The 27,975-nt window shown below is 43.6% G+C and overlaps 1 protein-coding gene across 1 annotated transcript; it reads right to left on the bottom strand.

The window, feature by feature from the left end:
• Positions 1 to 10: 10 nt before the first annotated feature.
• LOC141110778 (uncharacterized) lies at positions 11 to 5,642 on the bottom strand. Its single transcript, XM_073602383.1, has 4 exons — positions 5,496 to 5,642; positions 4,525 to 4,630; positions 3,493 to 3,619; positions 11 to 1,469 (listed from the first exon to the last, which is right to left on the bottom strand). The coding sequence occupies exons 2-4, from the start codon at positions 4,571 to 4,573 to the stop codon at positions 542 to 544; spliced, it is 1,104 nt and encodes a 367-aa protein (XP_073458484.1). The 5' UTR covers positions 4,574 to 4,630; positions 5,496 to 5,642; the 3' UTR covers positions 11 to 541.
• Between the last annotated feature and the right edge of the window lie 22,333 nt (positions 5,643 to 27,975).

Genomic DNA, 27,975 nt, shown 5'->3' with positions numbered 1-27,975 from the left:
CAAGGACAAATTATGCATTGCTAAGTTACTTTTTATTTTCTCCTAAACATTAAAAGCAAAAAAGGAACATTTTCTATACATCCTTATAATGCTTTTTTACAAAACTGCATTCAGATGTTTAATGCAATCTATAAAAATGAATCATTGTGAATCCTGGCCATTGTTATAAAATGAATCATCATTGTTGGTAACTGGGGTTCCCTTTACCCCAATTTGTTTCATATATTATTTTAGAGAACTCTCAGGCTGAATTTCAACATCAGCTAATGTGCTAAACTATGGAAATTTCGGTAAGTGCAGTTCAGTATTCCTTGAAAAGCTACAGATAATGTGTTAGGCAAATAATACTGAGGAAGAATCGGGAGAACATTATAAATACATGCTACATATAGTGCTGAGTGTAAATGTATTCAGTGGAAAGTTGTAGAAATATTTTATGGGATTCTTGATGAATTTAATTAACAGCACATTTTGTGTGTAGTGCTGTGTAGGTATTATTTCCGATATTGCTATTTAGAAAATTAGTTTGACTAAGTATAACTCAGTTTTCATTAGAAACACCCTGATTTATGAATTCATGGATTTTGTCCCGAACATCTTTCTCTAGGTACTCCACCTGATCTTGCATAGTCACAGTGTATTCTCCCAACTTCTTCTTCATGTCCTCTACTCTCTGCACCAGAGCCTTGTTGAGAGCTTCCACTTCTGGTGTAATTGTGCCTTTAAATTCTGTAATTTTCTGGTCAATTTGCTGGTTTACTTGGGTCAGATAGGGTTCCAGCATCTGTTTGACATTTGCCATATCTCCATTAACCTTGTTTCTTAACTCATTGGCATAAGGGTAGAGTTGTTCTCGGAGTTGTACCGTTAGCTCCAGAGCTCTGTTCTCCATCTCATTCACATTTTTTCTCATTTGAAACTCCATGTTCTGGATCTGTTTTCGCAGCTCATCTTGAACATCCTCTGCATAGGGATTCAGACTTTTATACAGCTCCTGTATTTGCTGATCAATGTTTTCTTTTACTTTTTCTGTGATAGGTGTCACCTGCTTCCTCAATTGGTCCATATTCTCATCTACCTTGACCTGAAACTCTTGTGAGTATGTAGCCAGTGTTGCCTGTAGATGGTCTGCATTTTCTCTGAACTTAGCTTCCAGGTCATTGGTCACAGACTTTAGCTGTTGGCTGAATTCCTGGGCAGTTTTGTCCAGTTGGGTTTGGAACGCTTCTGCATATGGAGCCAGTTTAATCTCAAGTTCCTTGACATTATTGTTCAGGTGCTTGTGCAACTCATCTGCATATGGGGAGATCTTCTCTTTCAGCCTCTCCAACTCGGTTTTAATTTGTTCTTTTCGTTTTTCTGCGTCCTGTGTTAATTTCTCGTGTATCTGCTTGGCAAAAGGAATGAGTTGTTTCTGTAATTCCCCTGCATACACATTTACACTCTTCAGGTTTTCTTCAATTAAAACACTGTGGGTGGAAAAATAGCAATCAAATACCACATTTATCTAAATCAAATGTGTTCACTATTTCATCTATTGTTTTTAACACATTTTATAAAAAATATATCATTGATCAATAACATTAAAGTATATCTAAAGGCAAACATTTTAGTTTTTTCTGCGCCTCTTTGTGTAGATTACCCTTCACTTGCTGTCATGGATGGACAAGAAGAAGTGAAGGTAAAGTGACAGAAACACTCTATGAAGCATTTATCTCTGAAACTCAGAGTTTTGGATTTTTACATTGCTTTTAGTCCCAGTGACAGTTTTACCCAGAATAAAAATAGAGGAAATGTCCCTAACAGGGGCACAAATATCAATATACAAATTCACAGGCATCCTAACCCCTTACCACTCTATCCAAACCTCCCAAAAATTGCTACTTTGGATACATTTTAGGATGTATAACAGTTTTAATTTTGCCTGTACTTTATGTGGAGGTAGTCATTTCTGGTCTTCTTGTGAAAATACTAGCTGCTTGACTGCCATAGACGTTATTACCATCTGAGTCACTGAGCTTGGGTAAGAATGCAGACCAGGAAAGTCAGAGTCAAGTAAGAACTCCTGAACCTTATATTTGTTCCAAGTCAGTGACTCATAAAGTACTAAAGTTATAGATTCAGCTCAACAATCAGCTAGTATTTTCAGGAGGAGTAGCCAGCAATAGCAATGTGTACATTTCTTTAGTACATCTGCCCTACATCATTATATAGGTAGATTAAATGACATATGGTATATCGAAAGGCTTCTGAAGGCTACAACATTTATAATGATGACACCTAGTTGGTTGATTTATTTTGCTTCCTGTACCTCTTAATCTGCTATCTACCGTTTCTTCATCTATATGCAGTTAATTAATAATGTCATACCTTTCCCAGATATCCCATTTCTTTGAGGGATTAAGGAAAGCTTACATTGCACTAGGGTTGAATTACTAAAGACAAATAGATGGTTTCCTTTGCAATGGAAGTAGCACATTGCAAAGGAATTGGTCCTTCAGAGCTTAGCAAATGAGGTAAAGCTCTGCTGACTTCCATCATCCAATCATATGCAAGCAAAAATGTTTTTTTCCTTGCATGTGATTAGGTATTCTTTCCAAAGTAAAGTAAGTAAGGTCTGGGTGAAATTCCCTTGCAAAGAACAACTTTCACTGCAAAGTGAACAGCCTATTTGCCTTCAGTAAATCAACTCTATTGAGTGTACAACTTAATCAAAACTGATATACCTTCATTATAGTTGTGATGTGTCTGCTTGTGCAACATTTATGTAGATTTACCTGCTTTGCTATGCACTTATATGTTATGATTCTGATCAAAACTATTACAATTTGAAAAAAACAGAAGCCAGTCATTCATTACACAAGCTTTGAGTGCTGCTCACCTATGTGTTTTAACATTACAGAGATAAAAAATATAAAACTGTTGTAGTAGTTTCTATAAAGTGTGATATCCTGAATGAATACACACAACACTAAACTTATAATGTAAAGCAGCACCTAGAAATGTACAGGAGATCACTATTTTTGGAATAGATCAATTTGTCTAAAACAATTTTTGAATTAAGGTTTAGTGAAAGAAGTATATTACTGACAGAAATGATGATAATTAAGCTGTTAACATGGCTACCCTAAGTTAGGTAAAGATTAAATTCTTAGAGGACAGAGCATTTACAGGTTCATTAGGTATAACGACCAGAGGCAAAATTGCTGTTGCGAAATTTGTTGTCACTAGCGGATGCTTGCAGTAGGGCAAGTCACATACCATGTCACCCTCGATACTGTACACCAACAAAATTACAAGGAAAATTATTTCACAGATAAACTCCTACCTGTCACAACCCTTGCAACCATATATAACAGGAACGGCTGATGGGCAAGGTAGCTTATTTTTTGTAAAGAGATGATAAATGCTATGTCTTTTAAAGCCAAAATAACTTATCCAGTATGTTCTACTGACTTTGACTATGATGCTGTTACAGTGATTTTCACTTACTTTAGCTGTTTGCTGATGTCAGATTGCTGGATCTGATCTATAGTGTCCTTTGTGCCAGCGGTCAGCTGAGTGAAGTATTTCCAGAAAGCATCGGATACCTGGTCAGTGCTGACTTCTGCCTGAGATCCTAATGGAGAGAAGAACCCATCATCAGACATAGAACATCATATTAAATTTGCTTATATAATAAAGCAGGGGCTAGATCAGGTATTAGGTGCAGTAGCTCATAAAAAACAATCACATGTTATCTACTTACAAAGCTAGCATATACAGAGACTGGTTGTTATAGGTCACTGCACTATAAACGTCTTAAAAGGGAACTAGAAGATTATTTTATACATTTACATACATTAAACAATCAGTATTATAACTACAGAGGTAGTGATTAGTGCTGAGGCACCGGAACCTGAGGTTTAATTAATCTGGGCTTTAAACCCTATTGTTCACCATGTAGTAAGATCAGCAGTTCTCTACATGCAGTTTATTTTTATGTGAAGGCTTCCAGTAATCCCAGTTTTGAGAAAACCCCTCTATATAAATATTGTCGGAAGGCCCCCCACTGACCTATTTGCACCCTCCATTCCACAGCTTTAGAAATGGTCCTGTAGTGGCAATAGGGTCTTTAGGAAAGAATAAGTATATACACTGGAGTTTTATTACTATCACTAGCTAACAACAGTACAGATCAGTTTTGCTTTTTCAGTTTATAGTTACGGATATTGGGTGTGTGAGCCTGTGCATTAGGAGTGTTTCTTTCTAAAGTGCTGCCAAGTACTTTTGCTACTAGCCCCACCCATGATTACTAGGTCCTTCCCTTGTAGTAAATTCCATCCCATTTTAATTGTGACCATATGTACCTGTGTAAATACTATGGAAACAATGTGATAAATTACATTACCAGTGTATCCAAGAGGATAGATGCCATTAGATGAAGATATCATCTCATGCTTCACCTAAAATGTGCTATCTTAGATAAGATTTCACCTTGTCTTCTCAAAGAAATGACCCTGGTCACATACTGATTTTACTGACCTGTGACTGCGCACATAAGAAGTGCAAGTGCTGCAACTTTTACCAACATGTTGAGTGATTGAGGAGGTCCAGAAGAGACAGCCAAGTGATCCCCAGTAATTGAAATCTATATAAAGAAAAATAGCAATGTCAGACAATTAAGATTTGTGTATATATTATACAATGAAATAATGGCTCTAAAAGCCCCGTACACACGATCCGAAAATCGTACGAAAAATACCGCTTTTTGACACGTTTGTACGATAATCGGATCGTTCGTACAGAGCTTTCTAGAGCCGATCACGACAGTTCATCCAATATTGTTCGATCGGACAAGCCTGAAAATTTTCCTTGTACTATACCGTTTAGTTCAGTTTAGTTAGTACAGTTGTCGTCCGAAAATACAATACTAATACACTACAACACATGACATCACTTCAGATTTTTTTTTTCTGTTGTACGAGAATTTTCATGACTTTAGTAACCTATTTAATTTCTACTTGCAACTAGTAAGCGAAAAAAGTCTGCCGATCTATCATCCGATTTTCGGACCGTGTGTAAGTTAATTGTTATTTTAACCATAAGGTAATACTTATTGTGCATTTGTGCATTTCTGAACAGAGGAGGGGTTAACCAACTCTCTTCAATAATCAAGCATAATTTTTAGGATGTGGAAACCAGTGTTACTCAAAACCCAAGGTTTGCTGTTATGTATCTCTGGGAGATAAGAGTCAGTACTAGTAAACTAAAATGTGAACATTTGTATTAATGGTACAATATAAAAATAGTTTAATATTTGGAAAAGAGTTTAACTAGATACTAAACAAGTAGAATAATGCAATAATAAAATAATTAATAATGCCCCCTCCCCCCCCTGAAATTTAAAACATGTTCAAAAACATTCAGGTAACAAATGATTTCTTCTCAAATAATTTCTGAACTAAGATGAGATTTACTCCTGTGTAATAGGACTAGACTTCCTTTCCCCTTACCTGTAGCCTGGTACTTGGGATTGATGTTAATACCGATGCTACAGTCTGCCCTTTATATTGGACGTTCCCTATGCTATGACTCTATTCCAAGTCAGCCTGAACTTTAGATCAGCTTTACAACGTGGAGTTCCTGACGTGTCATTGTTTTCAGAGAGATTCTGGCAGTTTGATGAGCTCATTGAGGACTGGTCAGTGTGGACTTACAACCATAAGGAGAAGGGAACTTTTGTGTAATTGTTTTCATTTAGTTATTGCAGCTAACAGTGAAACAACAAAAATGTATGACTACTAAAGCTTACACTTGGTGAGATATATTTTGAAATATACTTAGACAATTGAGGTCAAATAATTGGAAATAATCTGTATTTACGTAGTGAAAGTGCCTTAATAAGCCACAATTAAAGAAAAAATGGGACACCTGACAACAGCGGGAGCCTCCCTCCATGCCATCATGGATGCGGAGCGGCCCGAGGAGAAGAAGGGAAGAAGACGTCGACGCCGCGGAGGAAGATGCCGGACGAGAACACCGGAGGAAGAACCAGAAGAACCAGAAGAAGAAGAAGATGGAGGAAGAAACCAAAGGAAGATAGACGATAGAAGAAAGAAGATAGAAGAAAGAAGAAGCATTTAAATAAAGGAATTGTCAAAAACTGTCTCTTGTCATTTTTAACATGTTTGACAGTTTTTCTGTGAAATGGTAGGGGTACCCCTTACCATTTCACACAGGGGGAGGGCCGGGATCTGGGGGTCCCCTTGTTAAAGGGGGCTTCCAGATTCCGATACGTCCCCCGCCCGCAGACCCCCACAACCATCGGCCAAGGGTTGTGGGGATGAGGCCCTTGTCCTCATCAACATGGGGACAAGGTGTTTTGGGGGGCTACCCCAAAGCACCCTCCCAATGTTGAGGGCATGTGGCCTGGTACGGTTCAGGAGGGGGGGTGCTCTCTTGTCCCCCCCTCTTTTCCTGCGGCCTGCCAGGTTGCGTGCTCGGATAAGGGTCTGGTATGGATTTTTAGGGGTACCCCACGCCATATTTTTTTTTAAATTTTGGCACGGGGGGGTCCCCTTGTTAAAAGGGGCTTCCAGATTCCAATAAGCTCCCTGCCCGCAGACCCCCACAAGCAAGGGTTGTGGGGATGAGGCCCTTGTCCCCATCAACATGGGAACAAGGTGCTTTGGGGGGCTACCCCAAAGCACCCTCCCAATGTTGAGGCTATGTGGCCTGGTACGGTTCAGGAGGGGGTGCTCTCTCGTCCCCCCCTCTTTTCCTGCGGTCTGCCAGGTTGCGTGCTCGGATAAGGGTCTGGTATGGATTTTTAGGGGGACCCCACGCCATTTTTTTTTTAAATTTTGGCGCAGGGTTCCCCTTAAAATCCATACCAGACCTGAAGGGTCTAGTATAGATTTTGAGGGGGACCCCACGCCATTTTTAAAAAAAATTTTGGCCGGGGTTCCCCTTAATATCCATACCAGACCTGAAGGGCCTGGTAATGGAATTTAGGGGGACCCCCCACATCATTTTTTTTTAAATTTTGGTTTGGGGTTCCCCTGTGGGGAATTCCCATGCCGTTTTTATCAATGAACTTTTATGTGTATTTTCGGACCGGCAATTCATTAATAGCCGCGAGTAGTTTTAAATGACTTTTTTTCCTTTGAAATGTCATTTTGCTGTCAGACCGTTCTAAACACGGGAAACATGCGCCCCTGTAGAGGCATACTATAGACACCCCCCAGGTATGAAATTTAAAGGGATATTACACCTTTATTGTTTCACTTTAAGCATTATTAAAATCACTGCTCCCGAAAAAACGGACATTTTTAAAACTTTTTTTTGCATTGATCCATGTCCCCTGGGGCAGGACCCAGGTCCCCAAACACTTTTTATGACAATACCATGAATATAAGCCTTTAAAATTAGCACTTTTGATTTCTCTCATAGACTTTTAAAGGGTGTTCCGCGGCATTTGAATTTGCTGCGAACACCCCAAATTGTTCGCTGTTCGGCTGGGCCATAGGAGTCTAAAGGTGACGTCACCACTCCAGGCTTTAATAGGCGTTGTTGAGTTCTCTCTCCTCTCCCTTGCAGCCACCACTGGCTGACACAAGGGAGCCAGATCACATCACCCCACCGTGTCAGAGTGTATACATCTTTCCTACAAAGGTTAGTCAGCGTAGGTGTTGGGGGGCTGCATTTTTAATACCAATTACGTTTATCTTGGAATGCTACTTTAAAGACAAATAGGCTGTTCACATTGCAAGGGAAATGGCACTTTGATTGGGGATTTGACCCAGAGCTTATTGATTGAGGTGAAACTCTATTGTCTTCCATCATCCAATCATGTACAAGCTGTTTTTTTTTGTTTCCTTGTATGTGACTGGGTATTCTTTGCAAAGAAAAACCTCACCACATTGACTAAGCTCTGGGACCAATCCCCTTGCAAAGTGCAAAATGCCTTGCAAAGTGAACAACCTATTTGCCTTTCATAAATCCCAGTACAGTATTGACCTGGAGCATGTTTGCAGATCGGGAGTTCTGATATTACAGTCACATACTTGTTTCAGATAAGTCACTCACTAAAATGTGAATCCAGAGGATGTAAATGACACCTATACAAAACAACAGTATTTAAATGAGTGACAACCCATTTAATAATCTTTGTGAACTGACAATTGTGTATTATTCAAGACCTGCACAAACATGCCCCCTTCTGATAAAAGCTGATCCTGCTGATAAATATAATATGTTGTCATATACTACAGCAACAATTTTTGGCGCCCCTCCCTCTTCCATCTGTTCCCTTCCTCCCCGTTTGTGGTGGATGGAGGTGGTGGTTTGGGCAGGTGCTCCCTACCGCATCCACGCCATGACACCTTGTATGGGCAGATTTTTTCGCTCTGGCACGGATGCCTCCCCTTTCCTTCCACGCCCACGTGACGCTGGGCGGGACACGCTGTATCAGCTGGGAGCATTTAAATTTTCCTCACTTGGTGTTTGTCTTTCTGGCAACACTTCATATGCAAGCATTCACCTGTTGATTTTGGTTCCCCATTTCCTTGTGAACCAACAAGGTAAATCACTATAGGTTTCACCTACACTTTTAGCACTTTGTTCTTCATTCTCTTTGGTCCCTTCACTATTTCACCCAGGATATAATTGTCTTCTCTTTCTTTTCTACACCTTTATTTCTTTCTCCTTCCTATTTGGTGGTTTTTGAGTATCTGTGTTTTCATCTATGCTCACTTTTTCCCTTCATCTGACCTGGTGTATGGGCTTTTCACACTCTTCATCAAAAATATTATACATTTAATATATATTACTGATCTCAATTCACAGAAGTTTTGGCTCACTGTCACCCACATTTGCACATTTACCCTGGTGAATCTACAGTGCTTCCTGCTTGTCCATGTGTCTCTACCTCACCTCCCATGCCAGATCTTTTTAACGGCTCTGATCCTCTGTTCACATCTATGCAGTTGACGTGAATATCTATAGGGATGTCCATCCTATCCCTTACACATTATTTATTCCTATTATTCAGTTACAATATTATACCATATGGTTATGTTTCTTTATAGATCACCATTGCATTCGCCCCTGAAGAGTTGGTATACCCCAATAAAACGCGTCAGGCTTACATAGATGCATGATGTCCATACAGATGATTTTATGTCTCTTATTTTGTTTTACTCTAGACTTTCCAACATCACTCAGTCCTTCCAGTGGCCCATGTTGTGCAGGACTTGTTTTTACTTTATGATATGCCAAGTACCATGGCGTCAATATTTATATGCAGTTTTCAGCATGCCCTGCGTGTATGCGATTCTGTGTATGCATTTTTATGTTATTCAGTATGTTATACATGATCTCACACGGTATAATAAAATGTTCTTTGCCAAGACTGCTTTTTGGTATACATCTCTCATTAAAAAACTCCCCCTTTTTGTTGGAACCCATAAAAGCAACACTGTGTTTTATATCCCATATGTTTACTTTTATATAGTGATTGGCCTCATTTAAAATTCCACTGACCACTTTCCCTTACCTTTTTACTACAGCAACAGCTTCCTACATGCTTGAGTGCTGGCCATTCTGAACTGTCAAGACTCCAAACGAAAAAGACCGTCAAAATGTTGCTACTACAGGAGTTTAGTGTTTTGCCTGTAGAAGCAGCTCAATGTTATCCTATGTGTCCATGCACATTAGGACGATTACAGGCATATTTTAAGCTCAATGTTTAGAGGCAGGAAAAAACCCTTCTGGTTTGCATTTCTGATTGGAGTTTTCTGGCAGCAAACCTCTTCTAAATTCATCTAAACTCTGTACAAAAAACGCTCTATATGAGCTTTTTTTTCTTCCAAGGGAACTGGCATTTTTTTTAAGCCCAGTGTACATGGAGCCTAATAGCGTGGTACGGTCTCCACTCCGAAGTGTGCTTCCAATCTCCACCTTCATATCTGCTCTTCACACAGCTTCCACACCTTCATTCGCATGCAATAAAGCTTCAAAGCCTCTTACCTGATTGTATGGACCATTAAATAAAATATGGTCAAGAGCGCTTTAAATAAACCATGCCTCTAATGGTATCCAAATTGTGACTTCACTCACCGTTAATAGACATTCCCGTAATGACAAAATGGAATATATTTTTATTTAGTGGTCAATATGATCTGGTAAGAGGCTTTGAAGCTCTATTGTATGTGAGTGGAGGTGCTCTCCTTTTAAAGATATTATACATAAAATATACGTTTTACTGTTTGAGTAAAGCACTGCCACCAGTGCTAACTTAAATGCAAATGTCAAACACATATGCCGGGGCGTGGCTTGGCGCACGGCTTGGATGGCAGCACATTAGAGGAGCTCCGTCAAACACACAGCCTGTTAGCCTGACACCCTTCACAAGAACCCTCCATGCCAGCCAAGAAGCCACACGGCACCCCGCACACTCGTTCCCGCAAAGGGCTGACGAATTCCACAGCCAGGAATATCGTGGATTTGTTGAGACAAAAGTCGGAGGCTGAGAACGGCAAGGCCGAACCCAAGATGGCGCCGACGCAGCAGGTAGAGCTCCACGAGGAAGACTTCAGCGGTGAGTCAGACGTTAATGAGGACATGAACAGGGGGAAATCAAGACTCCATAAACCCCTAACATACGCAGATATGTCCGGTTTTACTGCCGAAATCAAATTGGCCTTTTCAGCCGCAATAACCGATCTCAAAACCAATCTGGTTGTCCTCACTGAAAAGCTAGCAGCGGCGGAACATGCGGGGAAACAGAGAGATAAGGCCCTGGACAGAATGGATAGGATTGCGGTGTCCCATACCCAACACTTTATAGACGTAAACAGACACCTGGAAGACCTCGACAACAGAGGCAGGAGGAACAATATTAGGGTGAGGGGGATCCCTGAAACAGTGGAGGCAGACCAAATAGCCCCAGCTCTACAGAGGGTCTTTAACAGCCTACTGGAAAGGCCAGAGGAGACTGTGATTGATTTCATTCGGGCACACAGAGCGCTTAGGCCTAGAGGCCCTGACACTGCACCACCCCGGGACATCATTTGCTGCTTGCAAAGCTTTCAATTAAAGGAGGACATAATGCGCAAAGCGAGGAGGAATGAGAGGATCATTTTCAATGGAGAAACCATAATGCTATTCCAAGATCTGTCCCAGATTACACTCAAAAACCGCAGGGCCTTGCGCCCACTCCTGGACAAACTCCGTGAAAAAGACCTCAGGTACACCTGGCGCTTCCCCTTTGCCCTCATTGTGGCGACAAATGGGCACCAGCACATCCTACGCACCCCATCGGACCTCCCTGATTTCTGTGCAGGACTTGGCCTTGACCCAGTGGACTTGCCGGATTGGTATGCTGAGTTCGCCCTACCACCACACAACAGGTGCCCATCCAGATCGCCATTTTCCACACCTGAAAAAAGGTCGTCCAAAAAAATGAAGTCAAGCAAAGCAGGAAGTTCCAAATTCAACACACCGAATCCAAGAGCTCTTTGGGACTGTGAACACGCAGAGGATTAATGCCAAGCTGTTCAGCCTATGATCCTCCACATCGCTCTGACCAACTGCTTTGACGTCAAAGGGAGTTATTCTTGCCCAATTTAACATACATTTTTTCATTTTTCATTTTGTTAAATTTTTACTGACTTCCATGTTCTCATAGCAGACATAGGCGTGCTTATTGCACAAATCTCGTACCACAATTGTTTGCCATGACGTTTAGGCATTAGTCTGAGTTTCTGCAGTTTTGTGACCCCCACGGCGGGGGGCGCCGGCTTAGTCGTGACACTTTAGAGGTGGCGAGCGGCTGGGTCCTCGCGCCGTGAGGGTGCAAATGACAACGGGACCTCTTGGATCCCTTGGGCGGGCCCGGTGAGGCACCCTTATTCTACAGGGTGAATTAATATATATTTTACTTCAGTTAAGAGAAGTATATCTTTTTCTAGTTACAGGCTGTGTGTTCGTTGGAGGTTGGTTATGCCAGATATTCCCTTCACAAGTTTTCTGTTCAAGCTTAAAGGCTTATTCTGTTTGATTTACACACCAGGCAGCCGCCTCCCCCTACCCCCGCAAGTGGTCTGCCACTGCTTTAAGCTTTGCAGACGCACTACAGTTCTCTAGATAGGGCTCTATCTAGAGGTTGAACCTAATCCTTATTATACTTGCTCCTCTTCCCACCTTCACCTCCTTGCTTTCCTGCTTCCTGCTCTTTTTCTTCTTTTCTGTTTCCTTCTCCCCCTTTCCCCTCCACCCCCTTCTTTTTTTTTTTTTTTTTTTTTTTCTTTGATTGTCACTTATTCTGGGGGGTGTCACCACCCACGTAGTCGACCTTAAGATTGCCTTAACTGACCACCGATATCTCTTTTTCAGACCAAGGTTCTGCACCGCTCCTGAGTCTACACCATGGCTTACTCTCTTCTGGGGCGCAACCCCACAGTAATATCCCACAATGTGCGGGGATTGAATACCCCAGAGAAGAGAACTACATTACTAAGGGAAATTAAAAAAGGTAAGCCACATTTTGTACTACTACAGGAAACCCACTTTAAGACTGGTCATGTACCCAGGCTCACTGACTCGAACTTTACAAAGGTTTTTCACGCCACAAATAACTTAGCTAAAACTAAAGGTGTTTCAATACTGGTCAGTAAAAATGCACCTTTCGACCTGACGGACCAACTGATAGACCCTGAAGGCAGATACATTTTTTTGAAAGGACACTACAGTGGAACGCCCATCACAATAGCAAATGTGTACTTTCCAAACTCAGCCCATTTGCCTTTTTGTAAACAGATGACCCATAAGCTGCAGGAGTTTGCCAAGGGGTGTCTGATATTGGGAGGAGACTTCAACATCCCTTTGAATCCCCTGACAGACACCTCCAATGGCAACACTAACATTAGGTACCAAACCTTGAAAGGTATTAAATCCCTTCTCCATAAGCTGGGACTGGTAGACTCCTGGAGATTCCTTAACCCACAGGGACGTGACTATACGTTTTATTCGGCTCCCCACAAAAAATACACAAGGATAGATTATCTGTTTATAACTCAAAAAGACCTTCCTGTTCTCACTGAGGCCTGCATAGGCACACAATCCTTTTCTGACCACGCTCCAGTAGCAGTAACGTTAGACTTGACAAGAGCCCCAAAAAAGACCCAGATTTGGAGACTTAACTCCTCGATACTCTCGGACCCCACTCACCTACCCAAACTCAAAGAGGCCCTGTCAAATTTTTTCGCCCAGAACAACACTCCAGGGATGGACCCACTAATGATTTGGGAGGCTCACAAATGTACACTAAGAGGGGAACTGATCTCGTTGGGTGCCAGAAGGAAAAAGGAGAGAGAAAGGGAAATCAAAAATCTAATAAGCCGTATCCATAAGCTAGAATCCCTACACAAACAATCTCTTGCAATGGATACTGCCACAGAATTGCTAGTAGCCAGGAAACAACTTCAGACACTTTTTGATGCTAAAGCCAAACGTTTTTTATTTTTTAGGAAAAAAATATACTATGAGGGGGGCAACAAACCGGGCAAAACATTGGCAAGGGCGTTACGAGTACACACCCAAAACAATAACATCACAGGCATAAGACAGAAAAAAAATGGGACACTAGATGTCACCACAGAGGAGATTGCTAAACATTTTCACACATTTTATTCAAAGCTCTACAATTTACCGCCACAACACAAGCAACCGGGTATGGACGGTAATAGATCACAAGTAATAGAAGACTATCTTAGCAAGAGTGGTCTTCCGTCTCTTGACACCACGGAAGCTAACACCCTTGAAGACACAATAACCACGGCTGAAATTAGAATGGCCATTAAGAATTTGAAACTAGGCAAGAGTCCTGGTCCAGATGGGTACACGGCCATTTACTACAAAACTTTTACAGACCTCTTGACAGACCCTCTAACGGCGGCCTTGAATGCCCTGACCGAACCCAGAGCCACCACCCCAGACTTACTTTCAGCCTACATAACAGTAATACCGAAGACAGGTAAGGACCCCTCCGATTGTGCCAGCTACCGCCCTATTTCCTTACTGAATCTGGACGTAAAAATTTTCGCGAGGATACTGGCTGACAGGCTGAGACCCTTTCTCCAAAAAATAATTGGCCCGGAACAGGTAGGTTTCATGCCCGAACGTGAAGCCAAAGACAATGTCACCAAAGCCCTCCTACTGATTCACCAAATGGGGTCCAGCGGGTCTGGGGGCCTTCTCCTATCCACGGATGCGGAGAAGGCCTTCGACCGCGTGGCTTGGGACTACATGCTATCCACTTGTAAACATATTGGATTGGGTGATAAGATGTTGGCCCGGATCTCCGCACTCTATCATAACCCTTCGGCTAGATTGAAAATAAACGGCACCCTTTCGGACCGGGTACATATAGCGAATGGAACAAGACAGGGCTGTCCCCTTTCACCACTCTTATTCATTTTAACACTAGAGCCATTTATTAGACAGGTCAATGCAAATAATTCAATCGGGGGATTTCAGGTGGGGGGGCGGGAGTTCAAGGTTGCCGCCTATGCCGATGATTTGTTATTTTTCATATCTAGACCCCACACCACCCTCCCTAATCTTATGAAAACCTTTGAACATTATAGCTACGTCTCTAATCTAAAGATAAACTATTCCAAATCTGAAGCCATGAACATTTCCCTCCCCAACCACTCACTCTCTTCAGTGATAGAAAACTCACCCTTTAAATGGGACCACAAAAAACTGAAATATTTGGGGGTGTTTTTAACACCTCAACTATCGACAATTTACGAACAAAATTTTCCCCCCCTCTTAAAATCTATTGAAACGGACTTACACAAATGGCACGCTGGAACCTTCTCTTGGTTTGGAAGGGCAGCTATCATTAAAATGACGGTCCTCCCCAGACTCCTTTATCTGATGCGCACTTTACCGATTAAAATACTGTCCAACATGTTCAAGATACTGAGAACCATGTTTTTGAAATTCATATGGGCACAAAAAAGTCCGAGAATCAAACTTGAAACTCTGCAGAAAGCGAAGACATTGGGAGGGTTGGGAGTACCCAACTTACAGGGCTACTACAAAGCATCTCACGTAACAAGGGTCATTGACTGGCACTGTCACAGAGATTCCAAGGACTGGGTGGGACTGGAAATGGCCCTTCAGGCCCTCCCTCTCACCTTTGTGCCTTGGCGACCATGGCTCTCATACTCTGACGACCTAAAGCAACATCCCTTAACGGGTACCACTCTGAAAGTGATTCATGAGATACCCGCCGACACAGGAGTCACATCCGCCTTAGGCCCACTTACCCCACTGAGGGATAACCCAGATTTCATCCCAGGGGTAGGCAACCCCCACCTCAGATCCTCTCTTAGTGACGGACCTCTTTTAGCAAGAGATTGTTACCACCAAGCCAAAATGAAAGACTTTCAGACACTTAAACGAGATGACAATGTGACTGACTTACCCTTTTGGACCTACCTCCAAGTTAGAAGTTATGTAAGCACTAATAACAAGGGGGGAGACTTCACCAGACCTTTGACGGACTTCGAGTCGGTGTGCCTTAGGGGAGAGCCAATACGTGGGGCCACTTCAATTATTTACGCGTGGCTACAGAACACGAAAACACCCATGGATGACAGACTCAGAGAGCGGTGGTCGGAAGCCTTACAGGTAAACATAACCCCGAATCAGTGGAGGAACGCTTGCGTCTTAGCACATAAGTGCTCTATCAGCACCAAGGTACAAGAGACAGCTTTCAAACTCCTAACTCAGTGGTACCTAACTCCAACAAAATTAAATAAGATGTTTCCCCAGGCTTCAGATCGTTGCTGGAGGTGTATGGGAGATAGTGGAACTTTACTACACATTTGGTGGCATTGCCCCCTGATTACCCATTTTTGGGACAGTGTACGAGAATACATCAAAAAAATCACTGAGACTACCCTACCTTTAGACGCAGCCTGTTGCCTGCTGCATATTTCGAGCTGGCCTCTGAAAAGATACAAGCGTTCGCTCACAAAACATTTATTGAATGCGGCCAAGTCCCTCATCCCAATTTATTGGAAATCAACTCGTGTACCAACAACAAAGGAATGGCTAAACAGGGTCACAGAATTTTATGAAATGGAAGACACTTTGGCACAAGCAAACGAACAAGTTGAAAAATTTCTTGACACTTGGCGCCCATGGAACGAGTTTAAATACTCCCAAGCATTCTCTGACATTGCTGGTGCTCAGATTGAGGAGATAAGCTAACTTAGTTATAGATATGGCCTAACAGTGGATCTGTACTGGATTACACACTTGGTCGACGTGGGCGGTCGAGGTCAACTAGGATCATTCAGGATCATTCACCTTTCCCTTTTTTTTTTATTTTTTTTTTTTTTTTCTTTCTCTTTGTATACTATGATTCTTGAATATACACAAATCTCACTTTCATACCCCACATAGAGTTTTGGTTTCCGTTCACCCTCCTTTCACTTATTACTTTATCTTTCCCCCTATTTTCATCTCTCTGCACTATTCAGAGGGTCAATCGTAATATCGAATATAATATTATTATAGGCCTAAGCAAAAGGGGTTGTGACATTGAACAGGCTTACTCCAGAACTGATAAGGTTTATGTAAACGACACAACCGATATTACACTGTTTAATTTTTTTTTTTTGATTGTTCTGAATCAACATTGCATAAACAATTGTAAACTGAGGCCTTTTTACTGAAATTTCTGCCTGAGCAGAAACACTTTTATTTGTTTTTGTACTCTCTGATCTGTATTGTATACTTATTATTTCTGTAATAAACTTCTTTAATGGAAAAAAAACACATATGCCGGCATTCAGCTCTGTGGCAAGATGGCCACAGGATGAAGTCACGCCCAAGGCTCTGCCCCCCCCCCCCATATGCATTATGACCAAAATGGAGAATTCTTCAGTAGTAGTGGAGCTGCCCCGTCCACTCTTTATATACCTATACAGCCCGGGCTGTGTTCAGAGCCCAATGCCGGCAAATGTGTTTGACATGTGCATTTAAGTTAGCACTGGCGGCAGTGCTTCACTCTGTAAGTGTAATAATTATCTCTTATATATACCATTTTTAAACAGAGCATTAGATCTTGTTTGTTTCCATTTTCTTCCTATATACTGTACAACTGCTGTTCCTGAGTGTCTAAGGGCCTGTGTATCCCATTGTGATGAGAAAGGAGTGAGGACTCACCAAGCGTCTGTCAGAGCCCTTATCCCTGAGGGGAACACAGCTTGCTTTGACCTTTCTGGAAATGCAGGGGTCATGGCCATGAGGTGAGCGTCCAACTGATATGGTGGTGGAGATACGGAGCACTTTTATTTGGATAACAGTGGCACAGTGGTGATCGCACTATTTGTTCATTGGACTTTAAAGTTTGAATGTGAATGTAATTTTTGTTGTACACTGTATAATTTGAGTTTATTGGAATTTTCTCTTTTTTTTTGTAGTAAAGTTTTTTTAGTACCTGGTAGATTTTGTTTTTTATTAATTTGTGTCATTATTGAGTGTTGTGAATTCACTTAGCTGGCAACATTACTTTAAATATTTTTATTATTTTGAGCACAGGTCACTAATGTATTACTGTGGTTCTACTTATTGATTTTATATCACATTGATGCACACTGCAAGGTATCCAACTACATATGATACTGTCTCTGTTTTTTTTTAATCTGTAAGTTATGATTAGGGATGAGCTTTATGTTCGGGTCGAACATTAGTTCGACTCGAACATTGGCTGTTCGCCCGTTCGCCGAATAGCGAACAATTTGGGGTGTTCGCGGCAAATTAGAACACCCTTTAAAATGGGAGAAATCAAAAGTGCCTCCCCCCTGTGTGAAATGGTAACAGGGTACATTTGTACCCCTACCATTTCACAAAAAAGTGTCAAAATGGTAAAAATGGCATGACACGGCTTGGGGAGTCCTTTAATAAAAAATAAAAAAATAGAACTGTCCCACAAAGTCTTCTTCTTCTTCTCTTGCTCTGCCGATGAACCAAAGAAAAAAAAAAAAAAGCCGCACCGACCCGCCTCCATGGCAAGCACCCGCCGTATGACAGGTCCTCGCAGATGACAGTTCTTTTATAAATGAGGGCTGGGCCACACGGTGACGTCGCCGGGTGACCCCGTCCCCCTCTGATGCACGGGGACATCCCTATGGCTTCCCCATAGTTTCGGAGGGGAGCGGGGCCACCCGATGACATATGGGGAAGCCATAGGAATGTTCCCGTGCATCTTAGGGGGCTGTTCGGGTGGCCCCGCCCCCTCTGATGCTACGGGGAAGCCATAGGGATGTACCCGTGCCTCAGAGGGGGGGCGGGGTCACCCGGTGATGTCACCGGGTGGCCCCGTCCTCAGTTATAAAAGAACTGTCACCTGAGAGGACAGTCATTACGGCGGGTGCCACCCATGGAGGCGGATCGCTGGCAGCGTGCGGGTTTTTTTTCTTTTTCGGTCCGTTGGCAGAGCAAGAGAAGAAGAAGACTTCGTAGGACAGTTTTACTTATTTATTTTTTTTTAATAAAGGACTTGTCCCCAGGCCGTGTCATGTCATTTTTACAATTTTGACATTTTTTGTGAAATGGTAGGGGTACATTTGTACCCCGTTACCATTTCACACAGGGGGGGAGGCCGGGATCTGGGGGATCCCCTTGTTAAAGGGGGCTTCCAGATTCCAATAAGCCCCCGCCCGCAGACCCCCACAAAAATAGGGCAAGGGTTGTGGGGATGAGGCCCTTGTCCCCATCAACATGGGGACAAGGTGCTTTGGGGGGCACCCTCCCCATGTTCAGGGCATGTGGCCTGGTACGGTTCAGGAGGGGGGGGCGCTCTCTCGCCCCCCTCTTTTCCTGCGGCCTGCCAGGTTGCGTGCTTGGATAAGGGTCTGGTATGGATTTTTGGGGGGACCCCCACGCTATTTTTTTTTTATTTTGGCACGGGGTTCCCCTTAAAATCCATACCAGACCTGAAGGGTCTGGTATAGATTTTGAGGGGGACCCGCACACCATTTTTTTTTTTTATTTTGGCGCTGGGTTCCCCTTAATATCCATACCAGACCTAAAGGGCCTAGTATGGAATTTGGGGGGACCCCCATGAAATTTTTATTTTACATTTTGGTTCGGGGTTCCCCCTAATATTCATACCAGACCCAAAGGGCCTGTTAATGGACTGTGGAGGAATCCCATGCCGTTTTTTTCAATGACTTTTATGTGTATTGCCGAGACCCGACAATTCATTATAGCCCGAGTACTTTTTTTTTTTTTTAAAGTTATCTTTATTATAATTTTAAGTGAGAACAAAACAATACAGAGCCTATTGGGCATACCCAGGCTCGTTCACTACAACTACAAAACTAGATAAAAGATGAGAAAAAAAAAAAAAAAAAAAACACACATAAACTACCTAAACCATTGTACGCTCGACCACCTGTGTAGAAAATTCAAAGCAATTCTTCAATTCCACATATATCCTACAAAGCTCACTTTAGGTTCTTGTGAAATAAAGTGTACATTATAGATACATAATTGCATTCCCCCCCTCCTCCTGACTATTGACCGAGCATCTCAGGGGTGTTATGAGATCGGAGATGACTCTTGGGTCATTCACGGTACTTAGTAGAACATTACTAATCGTCCATCGAGTCTGCATTAGTGGACAGGGAATCCGTCCAAATATCCCATATTTTGTGGAATTTTTTGGCACATCCACGTGACAGATAGGTAGCCTTGTATAGTGGTAGAGCCGCATTCACTAACCTCTTCCAAAATTGTAATGAGGGTGCGGATGAGGCCTTCCATCTGAGTACTATCGACTTACGGGCATAATAAAGTAGTAATCCTAGCAGGGTTCTAATAGTCCGGTTTGGGGCCAGGGGTTCCACAAGTCCCAGCAAACATACCTCTAAGGACAGTGGTACAGGAACAGTGGTGACAGTCAAAATAAAATTGGTTACCTCAACCCAAAAAATTTCGATCTGTGGACAGCTCCAAAATATGTGTATGAAATCCGCTGAGGATGAGATGCATCTCCAGCAGGAGGGAGGAATAGATGGATATATTTTGTGTAGACGCACGGGTGTGTAATATATCCTATGTACTATTTTAAACTGCACTAACTTGTCTCTAGCTGATACTAGCTGTGAAAAGGGGCACTCCCACAGTTCCTCCCAATCTTCTGTGTCTAGTGTAGGGAAATCAATCACCCACTTTGCCTTAAGGTTTTCTAATCCCGTGTGTACATTAGGGAGTAACGCTTTATATATGGTGGATAAGGGCTTAGTTAGAGTTTCGTCCCTGAGCAGAGTTTCCAGATTTGAAGTGTAAAAGGCCACTTGGGCATGCTCAAACTGGGTGTTGAAGGCGTGTCTAAGCTGCAGGAATCTAAACAGGTGAGAGTTGGGTAAATCATATTGTTGTTTCAACCCGTCAAAAGTCTGCATTCGGCCATCCAAACAGATCTGATTTATATATTTGATGCCCTTGCATGCCCATATACTAGGGTCAGGAATGGACCCAAATTCTGACAATTGCGGGTTAAACCAAAGAGGGCTGTGCGGGGATATGTGTCCAGAAGGTGTGGGGCGCATGGAATTGGCCACCGACCACGCTCGTATAACCGCTTTCATTGCCGTTGTAAGAGGGAAGGGAGCCCTAGGACCCCGGTAAAGTAAGTTCCGTAGTGCCTCGTATGACCCCAGATGTGCTGCTTCTAGAACCACTGCTGTATTGGACTCATCAGAGACTAGCCAGTTGTGGGCATGTGATAATAGAGCCGCCACAAAATAAGAATGGAGGTCAGGGCAAGCCAGGCCTCCCTCCCCCCAAGGTCTCTGTAGCACCGCCAGCCTAAATCTCGGCTGACCGGCTCCCCAGAGAAAAGATAATAGAATGGTATTTATCAGGCAAAAAACTTTTTTTGGAATCCAGATAGGGGCGTGTCTAAGAACATAGAGAAAAGCGGGCAGTAGTTTCATCTTGAATAAATTAATCCTCCCAATTAGAGAGAGGGGGAGATGTGCCCAAGCCTTCAGTCTTGTCCTCATCATTTGTATCAGTGGTTCGAAGTTAAGGGTATAATAATCAGAGGTAGATGTGGAAATGTGAATGCCTAGATATTTAATTTTGTCTGTCCATAATAAGGGAAGGTTGGGATCTGCTATGTCCTTTGTGGCTATATCTATCGGTAATATTTGGGATTTTTCCCAGTTCACTTTGAGTCCCGAGCAACTATTGAAATTTGAAAGAATGGTCAGCGTCTCATGGAGGGATTGAGCAGGGTCATTCAAAAAAAGAATGAGATCATCTGCGTATAAAGCCACTTTCTCATGTATGGATCCCACCTGTATGCCCCTAACCCCCTCTGCCTGTCTTAAGGCCGAAGCAAGTGGTTCCATCACCAAGGCAAACAAAGCCGGTGACAGCGGACAACCTTGTCTCGTACCTCTTCATACCGAAAAAGGTGCCGACAGAGCACCATTAAGTTTTATCTGCGCTGTTGGGTCCTTATACAAAATATCGATCCACCTACGGAATTCTTCTCCAAAACCCATAACCTCAAGAACCGAAGACATATAAGGCCATGCCACTGAATCAAATGCCTTTTCAATATCTAGCGCAACCAATACCCTCGTGGAGGACTCAGTGGGAGGCAGCTGAAGATGTGTAAACACTCTATGTAGATATATATCTGTTGATTTCCCTGGCATGAAACCAGTCTGGTCTATATTAATCAGGGATGGTAGAATCGTCCGCAGTCTGGTCGCTAGTATTTTTGTCAAGATCTTGAGGTCATAGTTTAGCAAGGAGATCGGCCTATAGGAAGTACAGAGGGATATGTCCTTGCCGGGCTTAGGAATGAGGACTATGTGTGCCTGGTACATAGAAGGGGGCAAGGACATCTGCCTTTTACTTTCAGAGAAGACCTTCAACAGTTTTGGTGCAACGAAAGAGGCATACATTCTGTACCATTCACCCGGCAGGCCATCTGGTCCCGGCGTTTTTCCACTGGGGAATGAACAAATCGCTGCCTCTATCTCCTCAGTGGTAAAATCCTTATCTAAAAATTCAAGATCCTCCTGTGAAATAGTGGGTAGGTGCAGGGAATGTAAAAACTCCCTACGCCGGTCCTCAGGCCAGCCAGGGACTGCTTCATATAATTTTTCATAAAAGGATCTGAATTCATCCAAAATTTGCTCAGGAGTAGAAAGCACCTGACCATCCGAACCACGTATTTCTGACACCACCGTCTGCATTTTAGAGTCCGCAACTAAATTTGCTAGAAGCTTGCTGTTCTTGTCTCCGGACTCAAAGATCTTCCCCGCCAGAGATTTTAAATCCAGATGCGTGGCCGATGCAAGATGTAGAGACAATGCTCTTCTTGCCTCAGCTAGCTGGCTGAAGTGATCCCGAGTCGGGGAACCAGAAAAAGTCTCCGCTGCCTTAGCCTCTCCCTCCTTAAGGGCCTGGACCTGACAGGACATCTCAGAACGAACCGTCTTGATAGCTGAAATATATTCACCCCTGGTGTTGGCCTTAAAGGCGTCCCATACTACCTGTGCTGAGGTTGAGTTCTCATTGATCTCCCAATATTGTTGTAGTTTAGGAGAGACTTCCTCCTCCACCCTCGTGTCCTGTAACCATTTTGGTGCTAAACACCAACAGTCTCGACTCCTGGTGTCAGACAACCCCAAGGTGACCTCTAAGGGCGCATGATCAGAGAGGCCCGCAGGTAAGTACAAGACCCCCCTCACCGCCGCCAGGGCACAGGTGTTGCCAAAGACCAGGTCGATCCTGGAGCCTGATTTATGAGTGGTGGAGTGAAAGGAGTAAACCCTAGTGGTTTGGTGCTTCCATCTCCAGATCTCAGTGTAATTAAGTGCTTGTGCCCATTGAAGTAGGTCCGGTGAAAACACCCTATTTGGGTTGGACGAGTCCAGAGATGGGTCCAGAATAGAATTAAAGTCTCCAGCTATGTAAAGTCTGGAGAACTGTAGTGTAGCTAAATGTTCATATATTTTGTAGAGGACCTGTTGGTTGAAAGGAGGGGGAATGTATACATTTACTAAAGCATAGACCACTGCTCTGATCTCCAGTAAGAGGATTATGAATCGGCCCTCCTGATCAGTTTGTAGATGTAGGACCTTATATGCAAGGGATTTGTTTAATAAGATGGCCACTCCCCTGGCGTAACTGGAGTACGTTGCATGAAATGCTTGCCGTACCCAGGGTCTACGTAGTGCTAGGATCTTATTCCCCAGGAGATGGGTCTCCTGCAGGAACAAGATATGGGGTTTGTGATTATTCAGGTATTTGAACATTAATGCCCTTTTAACCTTATTATTAAGACCTCGTACATTCCATGTTATCAGTTTTAACTCCATAAAGGCAATAGCAATTTATAATGCAGCATAATGATACCTACGTGTGAGAGATCAGCCCCTTTGGGCCCAAGGGAGAATGCAAAGAGGAGAACAAATTTTACACTGGGCATGGTGAGCATTGACAGAACACATGTATATATATATACTTCAGTCAGTGGACATAGAGCGTACAAAAAAAAAATTAAACAGAAACAGTAACCTGTAAACTCCCTACTGACCATGAAATACCCCTAACAGAGAAAAAAAGAAAAACAGAACTATGGCCAGTTTAATACCCAAAAACCTGAACTCAAAACTCCTAGAACTTCAGACTTCTGTGAAAAGTTCCAAAGTGCGGCGATTCAGTGCCGCTGATGCCTCTTCAATTGGCGTGAAGAAAAACTGGGGGGGGGTAGATACTGTAGTGAGGTGTGTCCAACAAGGTAGCTCCGGGGTAGAAGAATGTAAAAGTACTGCATGTCTAGTCCTGAACTAGAGGAATCTCCAGTGATCAATGGCTCTTGCAAGAGAAAAATCATAATCAGTTGTAGATTAAACATGCCAGCTCCCGGGGTTAGGTTGGTCTCCCACCCAGCATAACGGGTAAGTCCTGCATGGGAGTTCAGGAGTCAATTAGCAACAACTTTAGGTGATAAGACCCAAGGGGGTTATACAACAGACTGATAACTGGACAAAATCCCCACGAGCCCGGATCCGGAAGGGAGATAGTTTTCATAATAATTCTATCGGGGAGCCACTTGTAGTAAGGGATAATATCTGGTGCTCACCCCAGGTTGTTTAGCCAGTCATCTGCATCAGCCGGAGAGTCGAAGAACCTGACCGAGCCATTATGGGGGACCCGGAGACGACTGGGGTACAACATACTGTATTTAATGTCCTTTTCGCGTAGGCGTCTACGGACGTCATTAAAGGACTTCCTCTTGCGCTGCAGGTCAGCTGAAAAATCCGGAAATAATAGGACTGCAGAATTGCCATACTGGAGCGAAGGATGTTTGCGAGCTGCAGAAAGGATCCTGTCTCGGTCCCTGAAGTTGAGGAAGCGAACCAAGAAGGGTCGGGGATTCGCACCAGGGATAATGCGTCCCGTGGGTACACGGTGGGCACGCTCGACGACATAGGTCGGGGAGATATCTGCGAGGCCTAGCAGACTTTTGAAGAATTCTTCCGCGAACTCTGCCGGTCTGTCACCCTCCTCCCCCTCAGGGAGACCCAGGACTCGAACATTGTTGCGTCTCGCCCTGTTTTCTGCGTCATCGGCTTTGGCGACAAGCGATTGTACTGTGCGTTGCAATTCCGCTATGGTATTGGAGTGGGTAGCTGTAAGATCTTCAGTGGCAGAAATTCTGGTTTCCGATTCAGTCAGCCTGCCCCTAATCTTATCCAGGTCGTTTCTAATGAGATTACATTCTTCAGCTAATCGGTCTATTCTCACCAGCATGGAGGTTTTGCTTTGTTCAATGGCGGCCAGGATCAATGCGGTGCTGTCCTGGGAGGGTGGGGCAGGGCGAAGCCTCGTGCTCCATGGCTAATTCGGTCAGCAGTTCCTGCAGCCTCCCTATGAGAGAAGAGTCAGGCTGTGTAGCCGGTACAGGGACCGAGCGGCCTGGTGTGGATGAATTTTTGGGCCGTTGCTTAGGGCCCATGAAGCTGAAGGCAAGAGGTTGATAAAATGGAGCTGGGTAATAGTCAGCCTTCAGTGTACAATCAGAATGAGGGGAGGAAGAGGGCACCCCCACAGCCACACAGCAGCCAGTCAGTCACTGTTATAGTGTTCACCACTGGGGTATTTTCCAGGGCAGCAGTGCAGTACAGATTTTAGGATCCCAGTCCCAACAGAGGATAGACTTCAGGGCCCAGTGCAGCGGTCAGAAGGGTACTACAGGTATGCCGCAGGTATGTAGTCCCAGAAGTCCGCAGCGCAGAGAGGTGGGCAGTAGTTGCCAGCAGCCCCCCGTGTAACTTGCTAACAGTGACAATCCAGTGGGAAGGGCCGATCGTGGGCACTATGCAGGAGAGGCCCAGGTAGCCAAGATGAAGGCAGAGGGGCGAATCAGGATGCTGGTCCCCAGGACTCCTCAGCCAGCCACGTATGACAGCCACCACCAGCCAACTGAGCCGTTTTCCTGCAGGATGGTGAAGGGATGGTGGGATGTGTGAGCGCAGCAGTGTCCCCGCTCCTGATTACAAAGCAGGCCGGCCGCGGCGCTCCTCCGCCGGCCGGCAGCGTAGGAAAGTGCGGTGGCCTGGAGGCTTCACTAGGCCGCACTAGGCCGCGGCCGCGGCGGACGATTTAAACGGCCCCACGGACCATCCGGCTCTGAGAAACACCTGGGGGGGTAGGTCGGATGATAAGGAGTTCCCCTACCTCTCCACCAGGCCAGGAACAGCTTCCTCCAGCTTGCTGTGACCCAGGAAAATGGCGGCGGCCGCAGCCGTGGATCATCAATGGATCCCCAGAAGAACACGGGCCCGAGACTTGCAATATAGGCACAGGGAGCAGCAGATGATGTAGGAGAAGCCTACAGGCAGGTATTCTGGCTTTTTTTACTAATTGATGGCACGGATGGCAGAGGATGGTGTTCAGGATACCCGGAGCTCCTCTCCAACACGTCTGCCGCTGCTCACATCCGGACACGCCCCCGCCCGAGTACTTTTAAATGACTTTTTTTCCTTTAGAAATGTAATTTTGTGCAGGGACTGTTGAAAACATGGGAAACATGCGCCACTTTACAGGCATACTATAGACACCCCCCAGGTATGAAATTTAAAGAAATATTTCATTTTTATTGTTTCACTTTAACCATTATTAAAATCACTGCTCCTAAAAAAAACCTGCCATTTTTTAAACTTTTTTGCATTGATACATGTCCCCTGGGGCAGTACCCGGGTCCACATGCACTTTTTATGGCAATGACTTGCATATAAGCCTTTAAAATTAGCACTTTTGATTTTTCATGTTCGTGTCCCATAGACTTTAACAGTGTTCGCACAAATTTTTTGCCTGTTCGCGTGTTCTGCTGTGAACCAAACCAGGGGGTGTTCGGCTCATCCCTACAGACCAATAGTACTGTTAAACAAAAAACTATTCACCAAAGTAATAGCAACAAGGCTAAAAAAAAAAGTTGATGCCGGTGTGGATTCATGAGGACCAAACGGGGTTTATACCGGGTAGGGAAAGTAAAGATAATGGTATAAGGACATATAAAACAGAGGGGAGGGGAGCACTCACATTGCCACATCCGTCAATTGGGGAGGAGAAAAAGAAGGGTACTCAAACAGTAGCCTAGAATCGGACTTTAGAGGCATGGAAACAATGTAGAAAAAATAAGTAATATTTATTGAAAAAAGAAATTAGATAGTATCTACACAATATTCACAAGCATTCAAAATCATATAAGATGGTCTGGTTTGTACAATCAGCCCTTGTGCGTCTACTTGTTTCGCCGTGAGGCTTCTTCAGGACACGATCAAGGTTCAAAGAAATGTTTTTGCACAAAGAAAAAAGAAAGCAAATCTCACTATCTTCTTATCCAATTGAGCCTCATGTACAAACATCCGGAACGTATCGATAGTATTCAATGTATGGACTATTCTCAAAAAGTTGCTAAAAATTCCTGGAATACCACTCAATCTATTAGTAGCCAGGAATCGAATGCTATTCGAACAGGGGCATAAGGCATCTTATAAGGAAAAGGATCATATTCAAAGGTCAGGTTGAACTGGATGGACTGGTGTCTTTATTCAACCTTACTAACTATGTAACTATGTAACTATGTAGGTCCAAAGTCCAATAGAGGAAGACACAGATGGAACTACACAAATATAATTGGGAGGTATCCCACATCCCAACTGCGCATCAAGCCCGCAGAGGGGTAGTAGGTGCATAGACGTGGTAAAGGTTAGCCCCTGGGAGACAGCCTGGTACTGCATACGAATGGTATAAGGACATTACTATTAAAATCCCCAGTTTTATTTCTGCCTTTAGATGCAGAAAAAGCATTTGACAGGGTAGACTGGGGATTCATGATGGAAAAAATAGAAAATCTGGGATTAGGACCCAAAGTGATTCAATGGATGAAAAATGTATATAATATTTATATTATAAATTTATATAATATAGTATGGCCATACTCCCGAAAATAGTATATCAATTTCAAATGTTACCAATAGCACTTCCTCAGAATTTTACATAAAATGATCGTAAAATATATATGGCAAGATAAGAAGCCAAGGATACAGTACACAGTATTAACTACTTGCCGACCGCCTCACGCAGATACACTGCGGCGGAATGGCACGGGCAGGCAAAATCACGTACCTGTACGTGATCTGCCTCCCGCGGGCGGGGGGTCCTATCGGACACCCCCCGGTGCCCGAGGCGGTCGGCTTCTGTTCGGGAGCAATCAGAGGTGAGGGGGAGGCCATCCATTCGTGGCCCCCCCCTCGCAATCGCTCCCAGCCAATGAAATCCTTCCTCTGCTGCTGTATAGTAAACAGCGGCAGAGGAAGTGATGTCATCTCTCCTCGGCTTGGTATTTTCCGTTCCAGCGCAGAGGAGAGA

Source organism: Aquarana catesbeiana, linkage group LG10, assembly GCF_042186555.1.
Source record: "Aquarana catesbeiana isolate 2022-GZ linkage group LG10, ASM4218655v1, whole genome shotgun sequence".
NCBI lineage: Eukaryota > Metazoa > Chordata > Amphibia > Anura > Ranidae > Aquarana > Aquarana catesbeiana.
The sequence above is the reverse complement of the archived record's forward strand: the minus strand, read 5'-3'. Positions and strand labels throughout refer to the sequence as shown.

Coding starts and splice junctions, on each gene's coding strand:
- LOC141110778 (XM_073602383.1), bottom strand. CDS start 4,573: ATGTTGGTAAAAGTTGCAGCACTTGCACTTCTTATGTGCGCAGTCACA. Junction 3,620..4,524: donor TCTTATGTGCGCAGTCACAG/GTCAGTAAAATC, acceptor TCTCTCCATTAG/GATCTCAGGCAGAAGTCAGC. Junction 1,470..3,492: donor GACATCAGCAAACAGCTAAA/GTAAGTGAAAAT, acceptor TTCCACCCACAG/TGTTTTAATTGAAGAAAACC.